This window comes from Phyllobates terribilis, unplaced genomic scaffold, assembly GCF_046119375.1.
Source record: "Phyllobates terribilis strain yellow unplaced genomic scaffold, ASM4611937v1 Scaffold_3__8_contigs__length_932513732, whole genome shotgun sequence".
In the NCBI taxonomy this organism is placed as follows: Eukaryota; Metazoa; Chordata; class Amphibia; order Anura; family Dendrobatidae; genus Phyllobates; species Phyllobates terribilis.
Genome location: NW_027362763.1, coordinates 77,472,034 through 77,494,749, shown reverse-complemented (window position 1 = coordinate 77,494,749; position 22,716 = coordinate 77,472,034). Strand labels below are relative to the sequence as shown.

Below are 22,716 nucleotides of genomic sequence, written 5' to 3'. Positions count from 1 at the left end.
ACTTCCTTTCCAGGGTAAAGACTTGTGTATAAGGTAAAATAAATAACCAAAAACAAAAATACTCCTCCACACCTTGGGCTATGTTCACAAGTAGCATTTTTTATGTTTTTTTGCACTTTTGTATTGCTTTCAACCGTGACAAATGCATTCACCGGGAAATGTCATTTTAACATTTTACAATCTTATCTGGCCATGTGCTGTGTGACACATGCATACAGTGCTGAAAAGACATGGGAACAGCATGGGGAAGACCCCTGGAAGCATCTCTGACACCCAGGTCACTGCCTAAAAGTGTGGCCATCAGAAGTGATCCTTGCCGCATCAGAAGATGCAGACTTGCAACTATTCCCGTGCAAGTCCTTGTCCCAGGGCAGTGTTCAATTGTACCTTCCCCATTCCTTGCAATGCAAGCGCAAGTATGCAGCCAACCACCCACCCACCCACCCCCAGGCTGCAATACCATACTGCTTGCTTGCACTTGAAATTGGGCCTTTTAGGCATGTGGAGGCGGAATCTGGCCACCACTTCATGGTTGCGTCGACAGCCTGGTATCCATACTCAGTCCCCAGCCGCCCGGCGGCCAGGTGTCCACGCTTGGTCCCTAACCTCCCCGCGGCCGGGTGCCCACACACGGTCCCCAGCCGTCCGGGGGCGGCCGGGTGTCCATAAACGGTCCCCAGCCACCCCTATTTGTCCCGGTGCGCCTTATACACAAGCGCGCATACCAAAACATTACCTGTGCCCTCCCCGGTGCATTTAGTGGGAAGGACAGCCTAACCACAAACACGTGGACAAGTGAATGTGGCCAGGGATGGTCCATCTCACTGACGTCTTCACACTGGGTTAATATTGTAGAAGGCGGGACACAGTTGGACACTGGGATGCAACACATCATCCAGACATAGAGGATTGCGGGTCCTGGGTCAATCAGGCTTCAACACAAAGTTCAGAAGGTAGACAGCAGCAGTGGTCATCCTCGTACACAACGAGTAAATTATTCATGATCATGAGGCCATCCATCTCATTAGCTTTCTGTTCCTTGGAATGCAAGCGCATGCGCATGCTAGGCCTGAGGTGGTCAGCGTTTTGGCGCATATCCTACCTCCTCCGAGGATTGCTGGATGTTTTCCTGCTACTATTCCAGTTCTATGACTCCCGTTAAAACAAAGCTTCAGGTGATAAATGATGGATGAGATGGTGGCAAAGGAAAAAGAGCAGGAGGAACAGGGACCATTCACATCAATATCAGGCCAGTCAACCACGCATGTCTTGTAGGATATGTTTCTGTAACAAAAGGAGCGGTTCGGCTACACAGTTATAGGGCATACAGTGAGTGCAATGCCTACCAAAAATTTTGAGGCACTCCAATGCCCCTTGGAAATGACATGGAGGTCACAGGGCCTTAACTAAACCATTTTTTCCATTTATAGCAACTGGGTCTCCTGTACACTGTTAGCCTAAGCAGTGAATGGAAGGCTTTCCAAAAATTATGAGGAACTGCAATGCCCCTTGAAACAGACGTGATTCCAGCGTACTAAAAACCTTCTACCCATTATTGGGGAGTGGGTCTCCCTTAGTTTTCACCTTTGCATTGAAAAGCAAAAGCTGACTAAAATTAGGAGGAAATGCAATGCTCGTTGGAAGAGTCGTGGAGGTTAGAGGTAATTAAAAACAACATTTCAATGCCCCTTGGAAGAGCTGTGGAGTTCAGGGTGGTTTAACAAGACGGTTTTAATGCCCTTTGGAAGAGTGGTGGAGGCAGGGCCGGCTCCAGGTTTTTCTGGGCCCTGGGCGAAAGAGTCTCAGTGGGCCCTTTTAACACATACACGATTCATGATGCACAGATATGGCGGAGAAATATATATATATAGTACACAGGACCCAGCCTGCCACCTCATCCTTCACATATGCAGACATGCGCACACACACGGTACGCAGACCTGCGCACGCACACACGGTACACAGACATGCGCACGCACACACACGGTACGCAGACATGCGCACGCACACACGGTATGCAGACATGCGCACGCACACACGGTACGCAGACATATGCACACACACACGGTACGCAGACACACGCACGCACACATGGTACACAGATATGTACACATACAGACATACACATATTTTTACACAAATTCTTAAAAACATATATAAAACAGACAAATATATATACACAGTCATACACACTGACATTCACATACATGCACTCACACAGACCCATTACAAATATTTTTAAAATGGGGATTGGGGAAGCCTCACTCACCTGTCCCCGGTCCAGTGTCCTGTCCAGCAGCTCCTCAGGTATGGGGCAGTGCAGGGCCCCCGGCGTGTCACAGACATCATGGCCCTGGACCATCAGAGGGACCCACCTGGGGTCGGGTCCGGGCCGCTCCACCCCATCTGTGCAGGACCTCCGACGGTGTTTGATTGCCGGCACTCCCCCAGACATGGCCGCGCGCTGTGCGGCTGTGTCTGCTAGTAATGACGCGGCAGGGGCGACACACAAGCACAATTAAAGGTGCAGTGCCGTCGACCCTGCCGTGTCATTACTAGCAGACACAGCCGCACAGCGCGCGGCCTTGTCTGGGGGAGTGCCGGCAATCAAGCAGCGCCTGCGTCACTGAACAGGTGCAGAGGAAGCGGCCAGGGCCCCTACAGTGAGTGGGCGGTGGGCCCCGACAGTGAGTGGGCGGTGGGCTCCGACAGTGAGTGGGCGGTGGGCCCCTCTGATTTTCCAGGGCCCCGGCACTTTCCCGGGTACACCGGGTGCTGACTCCGGCCCTGGGTGGAGGTCCCAGTGGAATAAAAAGACAATATCAATGCCCCTTGGAAGAGTGGTGGAGGTCCCAGTGGAATAAAAAGACAATATCAATGACCCTTGGAAGAGTGGTGGAGGTCACAGTAGCTTAACAAGACAATTTTATTGCCCCTTACAAGAGCCATGCAGTACAGCATATTAAAAACATTATTCCCATTATTGGGGAGTGGGTCTTCCATAGTCTTTGCCTATGCCTTCCAAGCAAAAGCTGCAAAAAATTAGGACGGAGGAACTTGCAATGCTGGCAACATGGACCACGGTCACCCTGGTGGTATAGTGGTGGTGGAGGCTGAGGATAAGGAGAAGAGCAAAAAACAGTCGAAATGAGGAAGCGTATACCCATGTGTGGGTGTGAAACGGTGCATGGGAATACACCTCCTGAAATAACACAGTGGTTTTGACTAAATGTTACTCTGCTGTCATTTTGGTGGTGATGAGAAGTCTGGCCCAATCCAGCCCTTATTCATTTTGATAAGGGTCAGCTTGTCAGCATTGTCAGTTGACAGGCGAGTTCGCTTATCAGTTATAATTCCCCCAGCGGCACTAAAAACACGCCGTGATAACACGCTAGCGGCAGGGCAGGCCAGGACCTCCAAGGCGTACAGAGCGAGTTCATTCCAAGTGTCCAGCTTGGATACCCAATAATTAGAAGGCACAGAGAAATCACAGAGGACGCTGGTACGGTCGGCAAGGTACTCGAGTCCTCACCATCTTTTGAAACTTTCCACTTCTTGTGAGAGTACCCCGCGCCTCAGGGCCTGTAAGCTGGGCGGGCCTCAGAAATCTGTCCCAGAATGTTGACAGTGTTCCCCTGCCTCTGCTGGATTGGAGTTGCATCTCTCTTGCCTGTACGCCTTGGTTGGGCAACAAACTGTGACCTCTGCCGCTAGAGTGTTCAGATGGGAATTTTTTTAACAGTTCTGCAGCAAGGGCCTTCTGATACTGCCCCATTTTTGTAGACCTCTCCACTAGTGTTGAGCCACCCCCGTAGTGTTCGGGTTCGGTTCGGTTCGTCGAACAACGGGATGTTCGAGGAACTGTTCGTCGAACTGTTCGTCGAACACCTTAGAACACCGTCGAACACCGTTAAAACCAATGGCAGGCAAACAAAACACATAGGAACACATAGAAAACACCTTCAAAGGTGTCCAAAAGCTGACAAACTGCTCAGAAGACGCTTTCTTTAAAAAAGCCGGCCGGCAATTCAGCAGCGGCATACACCGGTACCCGACAATTTAGACATGAAGGAATAGAGCATCACACATAGATTAGATAGATAGAAACATGTCAGTCACATATATATGAAGTACAGTGACAGTGTTGCTTACTGTACTTGTCATTTAGTGTAAAGGATTTATTAAAAAATATAATAGTGTTTTCGTGCACCGTCTCTTTAAAAAAGCCGGCCGGCAATTCAGCAGCGGTACCCGACAATTTATAACAGACAGAATAGAGCTTCACACATAGATTAGATAGATAGAAACATGTCAGTCACATATATATGAAGTACTGTGACAGTGTTGCTTACTGTACTTGTCATTTACTGCAAAGGATTTATTAAAAAAAATAATAGTGTTTTCATGCACCGTCTCTTTAAAAAAGCCGGCCGGCAATTCAGCATCTGTACCCGACAATTTAGAATAGAAGGAATAGAGAATCACACCTAGATTAGATAGATGGAAACATGTCAGCCACATATATATGAAGTACTGTGACAGTGTTGCTTACTGTACTTGTCATTTACTGCAAAGGATTTATTAAAAAAAATAATAGTGTTTTCATGCACCGTCTCTTTAAAAAAGCCGGCCGGCAATTCAGCATCTGTAACCGACAATTTATAACAGACAGAATAGAGCTTCACACATAGATTAGATAGATAGAAACATGTCAGTCACATATATAATAAGTACAGTGACAGTGTTGGTTACTGTACTTGTCATTTAGAATTAAAATAAAGGATTTATTATTAAAAAAAATTGGCGTGGGGGTTCCCCGTAATTTTAGTCTCTAGCGGAGGTTAAGCAGACAGCTGGGGCAGATGTTTGAAGCCTGGGAAGGGGGTAATACCCACGGAGCTTCCCAGGCTACTAATATCAGCCCCCAGCTGAATACCTAGCCTTTACTAGCTATTAAAATGGAGGACCCCCCAAAAAAAATGACGTGGGGTCCCCCCTAATTTAATAGCTAGCAAAGGCTAGGCAGACAGCTGGGGGCTGATATTAATAGCCCAGGAAGGGAGCCATGAATATTGGCCCCCTCCCAGGCTAGAAACACCAGCCGTCAGCCGCCCCAGAAATGGCGCATCCATAGGATGCGCCAATTCTGGCACTTAGCCTCGCTCTTCCCACTGCCCTGTAGCTGTGGCAGTGGGGTAATAGGGTTGGGGTTGATGTCAGCTTATAATGCCAGCTGACATCAAGCCCAGGTTAGTAATGGAGAGGCGTCTATAAGACACCCCCATTACTAACCCCATAGTCAAAGTTAAAAGAAAACACAAACACCCAGAATAAAGTCCTTTAATTGAAATAAAGACACAATTCTTTATTGTTCTAAATTAAACCATACTTACCATCACGCCCATTCCAGCTGAAGCCAACGATCTCCTGCAATAAAAGAAAAATAATAAAGCAACCTCATCCTTACCTTTCCATGGTTCCCAGGACAGCTTCAGCTCTGCTACATCGAGATGACAGGCTGGACCGCAGCAGAACGCTGCCATCCAGCCTGTCATCCCGCAGACACTGAGAAGCGCAGGCATGCTTGCGCTCCTCAGTGTCTGACTGTGACGGCATCCAGATGAGCCGACAATGAACTCGGCTCACCTCATGTACGTCACTGACAGCGTGGGAAAATTCTCCTGCACTCAGCGCTTCAGCGTGAGAATTTTCCCACGCTGTCAGTGACGTGCATGAGGTGAGCCGAGTTCATTGGACATGACCTCGGCTCATCTGGATGCCGTCACAGCCAGACACTGAGTAGCGCAAGCATGCCTGCGCTTCTCAGTGTCTGCGGGATGACAGGCTGGATGGCAGCGTTCTGCTGCGGTCCAGCCTGTCATCTCGATGTAGCAGAGCTGAAGCTGTCGTGGGAGCCATGGAAAGGTAAGGATGATGTTGCTTTATTATTTTACTTTTATTGCAGGAGATCATTGGCTTAAGCTGGAATGGGCGTGGCGGTAAGTATGGTTTAATTTAGAACAATAAAGAATTGTGTGTTTATTTCAATTAAAGGACTTTTTTCTGGGTGTTTGTGTTTTTTTTAAATACTTTACTAGAAATTCATGGTGGTCATGTCTAATATTGGCGTGACCCCATGAATTTCGGGCTTAGGGCCAGCTGATAATGCCAAGCTGGCCTTAACCCCTTTATTACCCAGTGAGCCACCGCACCAGGGCCCTGGATGAGTTGGGTACAGCGCCAGAAGATGTATTTGTGTCCAGCCAGGTACAGCATCCAGCTTCTATGAACGCGCCATTTTCCGGGGCGGCTGCGGACTGCAATTTGCAGCGGGTGGGGCCCAGAAAGCTTGGGTCTCCCTGCGCTGCAGATTCCAGCCCCCAGCTGCCTAGTTGTACCTGGCTGGACACAAAAATAGGGCGAAGCTCCACGTATTTTTTTTTTAAATTCATGAAATTCATGGAATAATTAAGAAAAAAAGGGCTTCCCTATATTGTTGTGTCCGGCTAGGTACAAATAGGCAGCTGGTGGTTGGGAGCAGCCCGTTCCTGCCTGCTGTACCTGACTGGACACAAATATAGGGCGAAGCCCCACATCAATTTTTTTTTCATTATTTCATGAATTTCCTGAAATAATTAAAAAAAAATTGACGTGGGGCTTCGCCCTATATTTGTGTCCAGTCAGGTACAGCAGGCAGGAACGGGCTGCCCCCAACCACCAGCTGCCTATTTGTACCTGGCCAGACACAACAATATAGGGAAGCCCTTTTTTAAAAAAATTATTTCATGAAATAATTAAAAAAAAATTGATGTGGGGCTTCGCCCTATATTTGTGTCCAGCCAGGTACAGCAGGCAGGGACGGGCTGCCCCCAACCACCAGCTGCCTATTTGTACCTGGTTGGACACAACAATATAGGGAAGCCCTTTTTTTCTTAATTATTTCATGAATTTCATGAAATAATTTAAAAAAAAAATGCGTGGGGCTTCGCCCTATTTTTGTGCCCAGCCAGGTACAACTAGGCAGCTGGGAGCTGGAATCTGCAGCGCAGGGAGACCCAAGCTTTCTGGGCCACCCCCGCTGCAAATTGCAGTCCGCAGCCGCCCCAGAAAATGGCGCGTTCATAGAAGCGCCATCTTCTGGCGCTGTACCCAACTCATCCAGGGCCCTGGTGCGGTGGCTCACTGGGTAATAAAGGGGTTAAGGCCAGCTTGGCATTATCAGCTGGCCCTAAGCCCGAAATTCATGGGGTCACGCCAATATTAGACATGACCACCATGAATTTCTAGTAAAGTATTTAAAAAAACACAACACCCAGAATAAAGTCCTTTAATTGAAATAAACACACAATTCTTTATTGTTCTAAATTAAACCATACTTACCGTCACGCCCATTCCAGCTGAAGCCAATGTCTTCTGCAATAAAAGTAAAATAATTAAGCAACCTCATCCTTACCTTTCCATGGTTCCCACGACAGCTTCAGCTCTGCTACATCGAGATGACAGGCTGGACCGCAGCAGAACGCTGCCATCCAGCCTGTCATCCCGCGGACACTCAGAAGCGCAGGCATGCTTGCGCTCCTCAGTGTCTCGCTGTGACGGCATAAAGATGAGACAAGCTCATGTCCAATGAACTCGGCGCACCTCATGCACGTCACTGACAGCGTGGGAAAATTCTCCTGCACTCAGCGCTACAGCGTGAGAATTCTCCCACGCTGTCAGTGACGTGCATGAGGTGAGCTCATTCATGTCCAATGAACTCAGCTGACCTCATGCACGTCACTGACAGCGTGGGAGAATTCTCACGCTGAAGTGCTGAGTGCAGGAGAATTCTCCCACGCTGTCAGTGACGTGCATGAGGTGTGCCGAGTTCATTGGACATGAACTCGTCTCATCTTTATGCCGTCACAGCCAGACACTGCAGAGCGCAAGCATGCCTGCGCTTCTCAGTGTCTGCGGGATGACAGGCTGGATGGCAGCGTTCTGCTGCGGTCCAGCCTGTTATCTCGATGTAGCAGAGCTGAAGCTGTCCTGGGAACCATGGAAAGGTAAGGATGAGGTTGCTTTATTATTTTTCTTTTATTGCAGGAGATCGTTGGCTTCAGCTGGAATGGGCGTGATGGTAAGTATGGTTTAATTTAGAACAATAAAGAATTGTGTCTTTATTTCAATTAAAGGACTTTATTCTGGGTGTTTGTGTTTTCTTTTAACTTTGACTATGGGGTTAGTAATGGGGGTGTCTTATAGACGCCTCTCCATTACTAACCTGGGCTTGATGTCAGCTGGCATTATAAGCTGACATCAACCCCAACCCTATTACCCCCTGCCACCGCACCAGGGCAGCGTGGAAGAGCGAGGCTAAGTGCCAGAATTGGCGCATCCTATGGATGCGCCATTTCTGGGGCGGCTGACGGCTGGTGTTTCTAGCCTGGGAGGGGGCCAATATTCATGGCTCCCTTCCTGGGCTATTAATATCAGCCCCCAGCTGTCTGCCTAGCCTTTGCTAGCTATTAAATTAGGGGGGACCCCACGTCATTTTTTTGGGGGGGGTCCTCCATTTTAATAGCTAGTAAAGGCTAGGTATTCAGCTGGGGGCTGATATTAGTAGCCTGGGAAGCTCCGTGGGTATTACCCCCTTCCCAGGCTTCAAACATCTGCCCCAGCTGTCTGCTTAACCTCCGCTAGAGACTAAAATTACGGGGAACCCCACGCCAATTTTTTTTAATAATAAATCCTTTATTTTAATAGTAAATGACAAGTACAGTAACCAACACTGTCACTGTACTTATTATATATGTGACTGACATGTTTCTATCTATCTAATCTATGTGTGAAGCTCTATTCTGTCTGTTATAAATTGTCGGGTACAGATGCTGAATTGCCGGCCGGCTTTTTTAAAGAGACGGTGCATGAAAACACTATTATTTTTTTTAATAAATCCTTTGCAGTAAATGACAAGTACAGTAAGCAACACTGTCACAGTACTTCATATATATGTGACTGACATGTTTCTATCTACCTAATCTATGTGTGATTCTCTATTCTTTCTGTTATAAATTGTCGGGTACAGATGCTGAATTGCCGGCCGGCTTTTTTAAAGAGACGGTGCATGAAAACACTATTATTTTTTTTAATAAATCCTTTGCAGTAAATGACAAGTACAGTAAGCAACACTGTCACAGTACTTCATATATATGTGACTGACATGTTTCTATCTATCTAATCTATGTGTGAAGCTCTATTCTGTCTGTTATAAATTGTCGGGTACCGCTGCTGAATTGCCGGCCGGCTTTTTTAAAGAGACGGTGCACGAAAACACTATTATTTTTTTGATAAATCCTTTACACTAAATGACAAGTACAGTAAGCAACACTGTCACTGTGCTTCTTATATGTATGACTGACATGTTTCTATCTATCTAATCTATGTGTGAAGCTCTATTCTTTCGGTTCTAAATTGTCGGGTACCGGTGTATGCCGCTGCTGAATTGCCGGCTTTTCGTGTTTCACTGTTGGCACTGTTCCCATCGATTTGGGCAATCACTGTAATGCCACAACTACCATGGCTGTGGCATTACAGTGAGTGGCAGACAATCCCTGCATGATTGGTGCTCTAAATAGCGCCAGACATGCAGGACACGCTTTTGGTGCACGAACAGTTATCGAACATAACCTCGAACAGCCGAATTTTTTGCAAATCGTTCGGGTTCGTCGAACAACTCGAACACCGCCCAAAACAGCTCGAATTTGAGATTGGCGAACAGTTCTAGTCGAACACCGCTCATCTCTACTCTCCACCTCAGGAATAAGAGAGTGAAAGTTCTCCTTGTAGCGGGGGTCTAAAAGTGTCACCAACCAGTAATGACTGTCACCCAACATTTTGACAACGCGAGGGTCACGGTTAAGGCAGCGTAACATAAAGTCAGCCATGCGTGCCAGACTGGTAACGGGCAAGATTTCCGTATCCTCACCAAGATGACGACTGACCATGCTCTCCTCCTCCTCCTCCTCCTCCCCCCTGTCCTCAGGCCACCCACACTGAACCGACGGTATGACAGTTGTACAGGTACTACCGTCTACAGCGCATGATACCAGCTCCTGTTCTTCCTTCTCCTCCTCTCCCTCATTGTCCCCCAATGCACGTTGGGATAAGATGAGGCTGGGCTGTGTGTAATCGCCCGCTATGGCTTCTTGATCGATCTCATCATACTCTGGCTGCAATGCCTCCTCTTTAATTCTCTGCAGAGAGCGTTGCAAAAGACAGACAAGTGGGATGCTGACGCTAATGATAGCGTCATCACCACTCACCATCTTGGTGGACTCCTCAAAGTTTGTCAGGATGGCATATATGTCAGACATCCAGGTCCACTCCTGAGGTCTTATGTGTGGAGTCTGACCTGAATATCGACATCCTTGTTGCAGCTGGTACTCCACAACTGCTCTCTTCTGCTCACAAATCCTTTGCAACATGTGGAGGGTAGAGTTCCAACGTGTGGGGACATCACACACCAGTCGCTGTGACGGAAGCTATAAACGCTGTTGCAACACAGCAAGGGCGGCGGAAGCTGTAGCTGACTTCTGAAAATGAGCTGACAGGCGGCGTACTTTGACGAGCAGATCTGGCAACTCGGGGTACGATTTAAGAAACCGCTGAACCGCGAGGTTAAGCACATGAGCCAGGCATGGCACGTGTGTGATCTTGCCTCGCCTCAGAGCCGCCACCAGGTTACAGCCATTGTCACACACGACCATGCCGGGATGTAGGTTCAGCGGTGTCAGCCACAGATCTGCCTGCTCTTTCACAGCTGTCCACAACTCACAAGCAGTGTGAGGTTTATCACCTAAGCTTATGAGTTTCAGCACAGCCTGTTGCCGCTTGGCGGAGGCAGTACTGCAGTGCTTCCAGCTTGTAACTGATGTGGTGATATCTGAGATGGAGGCTGAACATGAGGAGGAAGAGGAGGATGATGCGCAGGAGCTGTACACTGTGGGGGCAACTCAGACTGACATAGGGCCTGCAATCCTCGGTGTGGGGAGGATGTGTTCCGTCCCAAGGACCGACTGGGTCCCGGCTTCCACTATGTTTACCCAGTGTGCTGTCAGGGAGATGTACCGTCCCTGGCCACAAGCACTTGTCCACGTGTCCGTTGTCAGGTGGACTCTCCCAGTAACTGCATTGTTGAGGGCACGGCAGACGTTTTGGGACACGTGCTTGTGTAATGCGGGGTTGGCACACCGGGCAAAATAGTGACGGCTGGGGACTGAGTACCGAGGGACGGCCACCGCCATAAGGTTGTGGAAGGATTCCGTCTCCACCAGCCTAAAATTTCCAACGCAAGCAGTCGTGAAATGTGCGAATTTAGGACTGTGGCCTGTGGGGCGTTGGCTGCGAATTTGCGCTTTCGTTCAAAGGTCTGGGATATGGACAATTGAACTCTGCGGTGGGACGTGGACGTGGACGTTGATGCTGTTTCTTGAGAAACTGCCATAACAAGTGAAGACTGAGAGGAGGGGGCATCTTTGCATGCAGTATGGACAGGGGATTGCCTTGCACGCACAACAGGGGGTTCTCTTACACGCACAACAGCAGAAGAAGCAGTGGTGACACCCGCTGACACTGGCGGGGACCCTGGGGTTCGCCCCACAAAGTCGGGTGCTTTGCTGACATGTGCCTGATCATGCTGGTGGTGGTCAGGCTGGTAGTTTTGTCTCCCCTGCTGATGCTGGCATGGCAGGTGGTACAAATGACCTTTTTGAGGTTATCAGCAGAGTCTTTAAAAAAATTCCAGACTCTGGAAGACCTACCGGTTGTACTGGCAACGTCCCTCGTGTTGGTGTTACGGGGAACGGTTGCCTGCCTTCTGTCTGCGGCCACCACACTGCTTCTTCCTGCCTGTTGGGGTACTCTGCCTCCCTCACCCTGTGTGCTGCTGGCCTCGCTCTGCGTGTCCTCCTGCCACGTTGGGTCAGTTACTAGATCATCCACCACCTCCTCCTCTTCCACTTGCGCACCACGATCCTCCTCCTCACTTCGTGGCAATTGTGTCTCGTCATCGTCCACCTCTTGTGACAAATTGCCAGCGTCGCCTTCCTGTGGCCGTGGCTGTTCAAATATTTGGGCATTGCTACATGGGATCTCCTCTTCCACCACTTCAAGCGGAGCAGGCGAGGGGCCCAAATATGGAAATGGACCAGTGAACAGCTCTTCAGAGTGTCCAAGTGTGGGATCAGTTGCTGTCTGACGACACTCGGCATGGTGTGAGGAAGGAGCATCAGGGTGAGGAGGAGTATGCGGTTGAGACTCACGGCTACTAACACTTGACCGTGTGGAAGACAGACCGGAGGTGGTGGTGCCCAGGTAACTGGAAGTATTATCTGCTATCCAATTAATAACCTGTTCACACTGATCAGTTCTCAATACTGGTGTTTTTCTGTGCTTCCCTAGTAATTCGGTCAAGAACTGGGAGCGAGAAGATGTGGCTGTTGGTTGTGGCACATTTTCACCTTGGCCACGGCCCCGTCCTCTACACTCACCATCACCAGAACGTCCAGTTCCATGTCCCTTGCCACGCGCCTTGCCCATTGTAAATGAAGTAAAATAGCTTACACTCGCACTATCAATGGCAAAAGGGTAATAAAAAGGAGATTAGAACCGTGGAAGAGGAAAACCACAGTTCTAGTTATCTGGCCTACACCAGAATCTTTTAAACAGATATATTAGTGTCTGAACAGTCACAGACACACTCAATTTTTTATTTTTTTTTTTTGGGGGGGGGGGATACCAAAAGGTTAGTGAGACGGGAATTTGTACAGTCTGACTGAGAAAAAAAAAAAGAGGATTTAGATGGAAAAAAAAGGATTTTTCCTGGCCCTTGAGACCTGGGGCTAAGTCTAGCAATGTGAGAAGCAGCACACAGGACTGTAATGCAGTGTTTGTTGGTATAACCACTGCGTCTCCTATACAGCCTGCCTGATATCTGAGATGGATATTAGTCCTGAGAAGGACTGTTTGTTTGATTTTTCAGGCTTTAGAGACCCTATACTACCTATTTCACAGTATAAATCTCTCAATAGCTCAGCAGCACTCTCCCTACACCGTCTGATCCGGAGCGACTGTGTCCAAGATGGCGGCGCCCAGTTTTAAATACTCGAGGTGACGCTGTGCAGCCAGCCAATCACTGTAATGCCCACAACCAACATGGCTGCGGCATTACAGTGACTGGCTGGCAATCCCTGCATGTTCATTGGCTCTGTAAAGAGCGCCAAACGTGCAGGGCGGAGACCCGAGCTCCCGCCCGAGTAACCCGAAAATGCTCGGTGCTCGCCGAACATCCCGAGTAGTGAGATGCTCAGGCGAGTACCGAGCAGTGTCGAGCATGCTCGCTCATCACTAATCACTAGTATTTTGTTGCACCACCTCTGGCTTTAATAACAGCTTGCAGTCTCTGAGGCATGGACTTAATGACTGACAAACAGTACTCTTCATCAATCTGGCTACATCTTTCTCTGATTGCTGTTGCCAGATCAGCTTTGCAGGTTGGAGCCTTGTCATGGACCATTTTCTTCAACTTCCATCAAAGAATTTCAATTGGATTGAGATCCGGACTATTTGCAGGCCAGGACATTGACCTTATGTGTCTTCTTTCAAGGAATGTTTTCACAGTTTTTGCTCTATGGCAGGATGCATTATCATCTTGAGAAATAATGTCATCATCCCCAAACATCCTTTCAACTGATGGGATAAGAAAACTGTCCAAAATATCAATGTAAACTTGGGCATTTATTGAAGATGTAATGACAGCCATCTCCCCAGTGCCTTTACATGACATGCAGCCCCATATCATGAATGACTGTGGGAATTTGCATGTTCTCTTCATGCAGTCATCTTTATAAATCTCATTGGAACGGCTCCAAACAAAAGTTCCAGCATCATCACCTTGCCCAATGCAGATTCGCGATTCATCACTGAATATGACTTTCATCCAGTCATCCACAGTCCACGATTGCTTTTCCTTAGCCCATTGTAACCTTGTGTTTTTCTGTTTAGGTGTTAATGATGGCTTATGTTTAGCTTTTCAGCATGTAAATCCCATTTCCTTTAAGCAGTTTCTTACAGTTCTGTCACAGACATTGACTCCAGTTTCCTCTCATTCGTTCCTCATTTGTTTTGTTGTGCATTTCCTGTTTTGGAGACATATTGCTTTAAGTTTCCGGTCTTGACACTTTGATGTCTTCCTTGGTCTACTAGTATGTTTGCCTTTAACAACCTTCCCATGTTGTTTGTATTTGGTCCAGATTTTAGACACAGCCGACTGTGAACAACCAACATCTTTTGCAACATTGCGTGATGATTTACCTTCTTTTAAGAGTTTGATAATCCTCTCCTTTGTTTCAATTGACATCTCTCGTGTTGGAGCCATGATTCATGTCAGTCCACTTGGTGAAACAGCTCTCCAAGGTGTGATCACTCCTTTTTAGATGCAGACTAACGAGCAGATTTAATTTGATGCAGGTGTTAGTTTTGGAAATGAAAATTTACAGGGTGATTCCATAATTTTTTCCTCAGAATTGAGTGATTCCATCATTGTTTCCCTCTGCTTGGTCTGAAAAAAATTACCCTTACTGAGTACCACATTTTTTATCTTGATTTATTTTTGTGTTTCTTAAAGCCCTAAAGTTGCCATTTGAAATGACTTTAGTTTTGTGCCATGTCTGTGATCTGCTTTTATCAACAACATTAAGCAACTGAATGAACATCCTCCGAGCCCGGTGATTCCATAATTTTTGCCAGGGGTTGTATATATATACATAAATATATTTTTTATATGTATATATATGCACATATATATATATATATATATATATATATATATATATATATATATATATATATGCACATATATATATATATATATATATATATATATATATAAAAAATCTCCAATGGCGGAAAATAACTGTAAATTCTGGATTTTTGGACATACTGGTCACCAGCAGAGGGAGCTGAGGAGCTCACTGCATATGGTTTGTATACTCAATACAATATATACATCACCTCCTGATTATCCAACCTGCTCTTTCTTCGCAGTTACCCCATACATGTAAATGGTGACATTGGAAGCCTCCGATGCAAAACAGCGGGCAGTTACATTGGTGAGTAATTAGCCACACGGCTGTCAAATAATACTTCAAAAACGTACACCCTCCTTCATTATTTCTTACCCATTATATTCCATTTGTTTGTAGTGTGTAAACTGATGAAATAAAACTTTTATTAGCAGTCAGTGAAGATATTGCAAAGTCCAGAAAAGTTTCTGTAGAGTCGCCGACTGGAGAACATTTCTGGCGTCAATTCTGACAAATTTGTTGCAAAAGCAACGCCCATTGTTGAAAAGGATGGCGAAGCTGGAATAATAACACATCTATTGCCTTATATAATTCTAACATTTATTTATACTATAGACAGAAAATGCTGCAAATTTGTCTGTTTCAGACTTTTTAGAGTTTTTTTTCTTTACTTTATGACGGTCCAAAATTCACTGAATTTATCAGTAGGCATTTAAAAAAAAAAAATCATAATTCAATCCAACTACTTTTTAGATTGTTTTAATAAAAGTGGAACTTTTTACTTTGCGAATGTAAATTAAAATTCCTTTAATCTGTTTAATGATTAGCCGAAAAGTGTGATAATTATGGACATTGCATCTTTTGTGCTGACGTTTTCAGGCTGACACAAGGTGAGGTTTAATACTAGTTTTTTGCACTCCTGATCTTGTTGGAGGGTTACGTTATTGGCAATTCTTAAGATTTTTTTCTTTACATCATTGTCTTAACTTTCTAGATGGGTAAAATCTTTGTAAAAAAAACAAGCAACTTTTCAATTTACCCCCTATTAAAAATACTCCCCATTGCCAAGAACAGATTTTACATTTTATAGTCTACTGCTCATTTCTTAAGGAAACATTATTACAGAAAGGGGCAAGGAAGAGGAACATCATCATAAAAAGGAGCCAGGGCTGAGGACATTATTACTAGAAGGGACCAGGATATGGACATTATTACATGGAGGGTGAAAACGTATGTCTTAATAGGATCTAGAATGCTATGAGGGTCCATACATCTGACCAATATGTACATGGGGACAAAGATCCGAATTTTACACAGGGGTCTGTTGGACTCTTGTTACACAACTGGTTTCAGCAACTTAAAAGCTAAACTGCCACTCGCTGTCGGCGTCCAGCAGTAAGGCTATGTGCCCACGATGCAGAAATGAAGCAGAAAATTTCCACATCATTTCTGCATGCCCTTGCCCGGAAAAACGCGTGCGAAATTTGACACGCTTTTTTTGCGTTTTTCGCGCATGCGGAATTGCCATGCGTTTTCTAATGCATTGTAGATGGCAATTCTGCATGTGTAAACGCACAGATAATGGACATGCTGCGGATTTCTCCGCACATCAAAAACGCTGCAGAAAATTCCGCAACATGGGCATTGAAATTGCGGAATTTCATTGGGGACCATGGGGGTGGATTACCAAGCGTTTACGCTGCAAAAATTCCGCAGCATAAATGCTTCAAAAACGCATCGGGGGCACGGACCATAATGGTGATTTTAGTGTGGTGTCGCCAAGTGAACAGTGTAGTTGTTGCAGAAACATTTTCAGATACGAATGTGACAATAATCCAGGATCCCCCATTCGCCACAGATTATATAACAACTAAACTCCTCCTCCTGTACAATGACTGATAACTCCTCTATATACAGTAGATAACACAGGATCCACCATTCACAATAGGTGATGTCACAGCTCACCTCCTCCTCCTGTACAATGACTAATAACTCCTCTATATACAGTAGATAACAAAGGATCCACCTTTCACAATAGGTGATGTCACAACTCACCTCCTCCTCCTCCTGTACAATGACTGATAACACCTCTATATAAAGTAGATAACACAGAATCCACCATTCACAATAGGTGATGCACAGCTCAACTCCTCCTCTTGTACAATGACTGATAACTCCTCTATATACAGTAGATAACACAAGAACCACCATTCACAATAGATGATGTCACAGCTCACCTCCTCCTCCTGTACAATGACTAATAACTCCTCTATATACAGTAGATAACAAAGGATCCACCATTCACAATAGGTGATGTCACAACTCACCTCCTCCTCTTCCTGTACAATGACTGATAACACCTCTGTATACAGTAGATAATACAGGATCCACCATTCACAATAGGTGATGTCACAGCTCACCTCCTCTACCTCCTCCTCCTCTTGTACAATGACTGATAACACCTCTATAAACAGTAGATAACAAATAATCCACCATTCACAATAGGTGATGTCACAGCTCACCTCCTCCTCCTGTATAATAACTGATAACACCTCTATATACAGTAGATAACAAAGGATCCACCATTCACAATAGGTGATGTCACAACTCACCTCCTCCTCCTCCTGTACAATGACTGATAACACCTCTATATAAAGTAGATAACACAGAATCCACAATTCCCAATAGGTGATGTCACAGCTCACCTCCTCCTCCTGTACAATGACTGATAACTCCTCTATATACAGTAGATAACACAAGATCCACCATTCACAATAGATGATGTCACAGCTCACCTCCTCCTCCTCTAAAATGACTAATAACTCCTCTATATACAGTAGATAACAAAGGATCCATCATTCACAATAGGTGATGTCACAACTCACCTCCTCCTCTTCCTGTACAATGACTGATAACACCTCTATATAAAGTAGATAACACAGAATCCACCATTCACAATAGGTGATGTTACAACTCACCTCCTCCTCCTGTACAATGACCAATAACACCTCTATATATAGTAGATAACACAGGATCCACAACTCAGAATAGGTGATGTCACAGCTCACCTCCTCCTGTACAATGACTGATGACACCTGATATATAGTATATAACACAGGAGCCAACATTCATAATAGGTGATGTCAGAGCTCGCCTCCTCCTCCTGTACAATGACTGATAACACCTCTATATACAGTAGATAACACAGAATCCACAATTCAAAATAGGCGATGTCACAGCTCACCTCCTCCTCCTGTACAATGACCAATAACAACTCTATATACAGAAGATAACACAGAATCCACCATTCATAATAGGTAATGTCACAGCTCACCTCCTCCTCCTCCTGTACAATGACTAATAACTCCTCTAAATACAGTAGATAACAAAGGATCCAACATTCACAATAGGTGATGTCACAGCTCACCTCCTCCTCCTCCTGTACAATGACTGATGACACCTGTATATACAGTAGATAACACAGGATCCACCATTCACTATAGGTGATATCACAGCTCACCTCCTCCTCCTGTACAATGACTGATAACTCCTCTATATACATCAGATAACACAGGATCCACCATTCATAATAGGCAATGTCACAGCTCATATCCTCCTCCTGTACCATGACCAATTACACCTCTATATACAGTAGACAACACAGAATCCACAATTCATAATAGGTGATGTCACAGCTCACCTCCTCCTCCTCCTGTAAAATGACTGATAACACCTCTATATACAGTAGATAACAAAGAATCCGCCATTCACAATAGGTGATGTCACAGCTCACCTCCTCCTCCTGTACAATGACTGATAACATCTCTATATACAGTAGATAACACAGGATCCACAACTCAGAATAGGTGATGTCACAGCTCACCTCCTCCTGCACAATGACTGATGACACCTCTATATACAGTAGATAACACAGGATCCACCATTCACAATAGGTGATGTCACAGCTCACCTCCTTCTCCTATACAATGACTGATAACACCTTTATATACAGTAGATGACACAGAATCCAGCATTCACAAAAGGTGATGTTACAGCTCACTTCCTCCTCCTGTACAATGACCAATAACACCTCTATACATAGTAGATAACACAGGATCCACAACTCAGAATAGGTGATGTCACAGCTCACCTCCTCCTGTACAATGAATGATGACACCTCTATATATAGTATATAACACAGGAGCCACCATGCATAATAGGTGATGTCACAGCTCACCTTCTCCTCCTGTACAATGACTGATAACTCCTCTATATACAGTAGATAAGACAGAATCCAACATTCATAATAGGCAATGTCACAGCTCACCTCCTCCTCCTGTACAATGTCCAATAAAACCTTTATATACAGTAGATAACACAGAATCCACCATTCATAATAGGTGATGTCACAGCTCACCTCCTCCTCCTCCTGTACAATGACTAATAACTCCTCTATATACAGTAGATAACAAAGGATCCACCATTCACAATATGTGATGCCACAGCACACCTCCTCCTCCTCCTGTACAATGACTGATGACACCTGTATATACAGTAGATAACACAGGATCCACTATTCACTATAGTTGATATCACAGCTCACCTCCTCCTCCTGTAAAATGACTGATAACTCCTCTGTATACAGTAGATAACACAGGATCCACCAATCACAATAGGTGATATCACAGCTCACCTCCTCCTCCTCCAGTACAATGACTGATAACTCATCTATAGACAGTAGATAACACAGAATCCACCATTCATAATAGGTGATGTCACAGCTCACCTTCTCCTCCTGTACAATGACTGATAACTCCTCTATATACATTAGATAACACAGAATCCACTAATCACAATAGGTGATGTCACAGCTCTCCTCCTCCTCCTGTACAATGACTGATAACTCCTCTATATACAGTAGATAACACAGAATTCACCATAAACAATAGGTGATGTTACAGCTCACCTCCTCCTCATGTACAATGACCAAAACACCTCTATATATAGTAGATAACACAGGATCCACCACTCAGAATAGGTGATGTCACAGCTCACCTCCTCCTCATGTACAATGATCAAAACACCTCTATATATAGTAGATAACACAGGATCCACCACTCAGAATAGGTGATGTCACAGCTCACCTCCTCCTCCTCCTGTACAATGACTAATAACTCCTCTATATACAGTAGATAACAAAGGATCCACCATTCACAATATGTGATGCCACAGCACACCTCCTCCTCCTCCTGTACAATGACTGATGACACCTGTATATACAGTAGATAACACAGGATCCACTATTCACTATAGTTGATATCACAGCTCACCTCCTCCTCCTGTAAAATGACTGATAACTCCTCTGTATACAGTAGATAACACAGGATCCACCAATCACAATAGGTGATATCACAGCTCACCTCCTCCTCCTCCAGTACAATGACTGATAACTCATCTATAGACAGTAGATAACACAGAATCCACCATTCATAATAGGTGATGTCACAGCTCACCTTCTCCTCCTGTACAATGACTGATAACTCCTCTATATACATTAGATAACACAGAATCCACTAATCACAATAGGTGATGTCACAGCTCTCCTCCTCCTCCTGTACAATGACTGATAACTCCTCTATATACAGTAGATAACACAGAATTCACCATAAACAATAGGTGATGTTACAGCTCACCTCCTCCTCATGTACAATGACCAAAACACCTCTATATATAGTAGATAACACAGGATCCACCACTCAGAATAGGTGATGTCACAGCTCACCTCCTCCTCATGTACAATGATCAAAACACCTCTATATATAGTAGATAACACAGGATCCACCACTCAGAATAGGTGATGTCACAGCTCACCTCCTCCTCATGTACAATGACTGATAACACCTCTATATACAGTAGATAGCACAGAATCCACCATTCATAATAGGCGATGTCACAGCTCACATGCTCCTCCTGTACCATGACCAATAACACCTCTATATACAGTAGATAACACAGAATCCACCATTCATAATAGGTGATGTCACAGCTCACCTCCTCCTCCTGTACAATGACTAATAACTCCTCTATATACAGTAGATAACAAAGGATCCACCATTCACAAAAGGTGATGTCACAGGTCACCTCCTCCCCCTCCTGTACAATGACCAATAACACCTCTATATATAATAGATAACACAGGATCCACAACTCAGAATAGGTGATGTCACAGCTCACCTCCTCCTGTACAATGACTGATAACACCTCTATATACAGTAGATAACACAGAATCCACCATTCATAATAGGTGATGTCACAGCTCACCTCCTCCTCCTGTACAATGACCAATAACACCTCTATATATAGTAGATAACACAGGATCCACAACTCAGAATAGGTGATGTCACAGCTCACCTCCTCCTGTACAATGACTGATAACACCTCTATATACAGTAGATAACACAGAATCCACCATTCATAATAGGTGATGTCACAGCTCACCTCCTCCTGTACAATGACTGATGACACCTCTATATACAGTATATAACACAGGAGCCACCATTCATTATAGGTGATGTCACAGCTCACCTCCTCCTCCTCCTGTAAAATGACTGATAACACCTGTATATACAGTAGATAACACAGGATCCACCATTCACAATAGTTGATGTTACAGCTCACCCCCTCCTCCTGTACAATGACCAATAACACCTCTATATATAGTAGATAACACAGGATCCACAACTCAGAATAGTTGATGCCACAGCTCACCTCCTCCTGTACAATGACTGATAACACCTCTATATGCAGTAGATAACACAGGATCCACCATTCATAATAGGCTATGTCACAGCTCCCATCCTTCTCCTGTACCATGACCAATAACACCTCTATATACAGTAGAAAATACAGAATCCACCATTCATAATAGGTGATGTCACAGCTCACCTCCTCCTCCTGTACATTGACTAATAACTCCTCTATATACAGTAGATAACAAAGGATCCACCATTCACAATAGGTGATGTCACAGCTCACCTCCTCCTCCTGTACAATGACTGATATCACCTCTATATACAGTAGATAACACAGTATCCACCATTCACAATAGTTGATGTTATAGCTCACCTCCTCCTCCTGTACAATGACCAATAACACCTCTATATATAGTAGATAACACAGGATCCACAACTCAGAATAGGTGATGTCACAGCTCACCTCCTCCTGCACAATGACTGACAACACATTTATATACAGCAGATGCAACAGAATCCAACGTTCACAATAGGTGGTGTTACAGCTCACCTCCTCCTCCTGTACAATGACCAATAACACCTCTATATATAGTAGATAACACAGGATCCACAACTCAGAATAGGTGATGTCACAGATCACCTCCTCCTGCACAATGACTGACAACACCTTTATATACTGCAGATGCAACAGAATCCAACATTCACAATAGGTGGTGTTACAGCTCACCTCCTCCTCCTGTACAATGACCAATAACACCTCTATATATAGTAGATAACACAGGATCCACAACTCAGAATAGGTGATGTCACAGCTTACCTCCTCCTGTACAATGACTGATGACACCTCTATATATACTATCTAACACAGGAGCCACCATGCATAATAGGTGATGTCACATCTCACCTTCTCCTCCTGTACAATGACTGATAACTCCTCTATATACAGTAGATAACACAGAATCCACCATTCATAATAGGCGATGTCACAGCTCACCTCCTCCCCCTGTACAATGACCAATATCACCTCTATATACAGTAGTTAACACAGAATCCACCATTCATAATAGGTGATGTCACAGCTCACCTCCTCCTCCTCCTGTACAATGACTAATAACTCCTCC

General features: G+C 45.1%; 1 protein-coding gene across 3 annotated transcripts in view; it reads left to right on the top strand.

Annotated features, from left to right (window-relative positions):
* PKHD1 (PKHD1 ciliary IPT domain containing fibrocystin/polyductin) overlaps nt 1–22,716 on the top strand; it is a 1,008,258-nt gene that overhangs the window by 21,842 nt on the left and 963,700 nt on the right. For all 3 annotated transcript variants that reach the window (XM_073674041.1, XM_073674039.1, XM_073674040.1), the window contains exon 9: nt 15,085–15,149. In XM_073674041.1, coding sequence (XP_073530142.1) covers nt 15,085–15,149 — 65 coding nt within the window. The remainder of the gene's footprint in view (nt 1–15,084; nt 15,150–22,716) is intronic.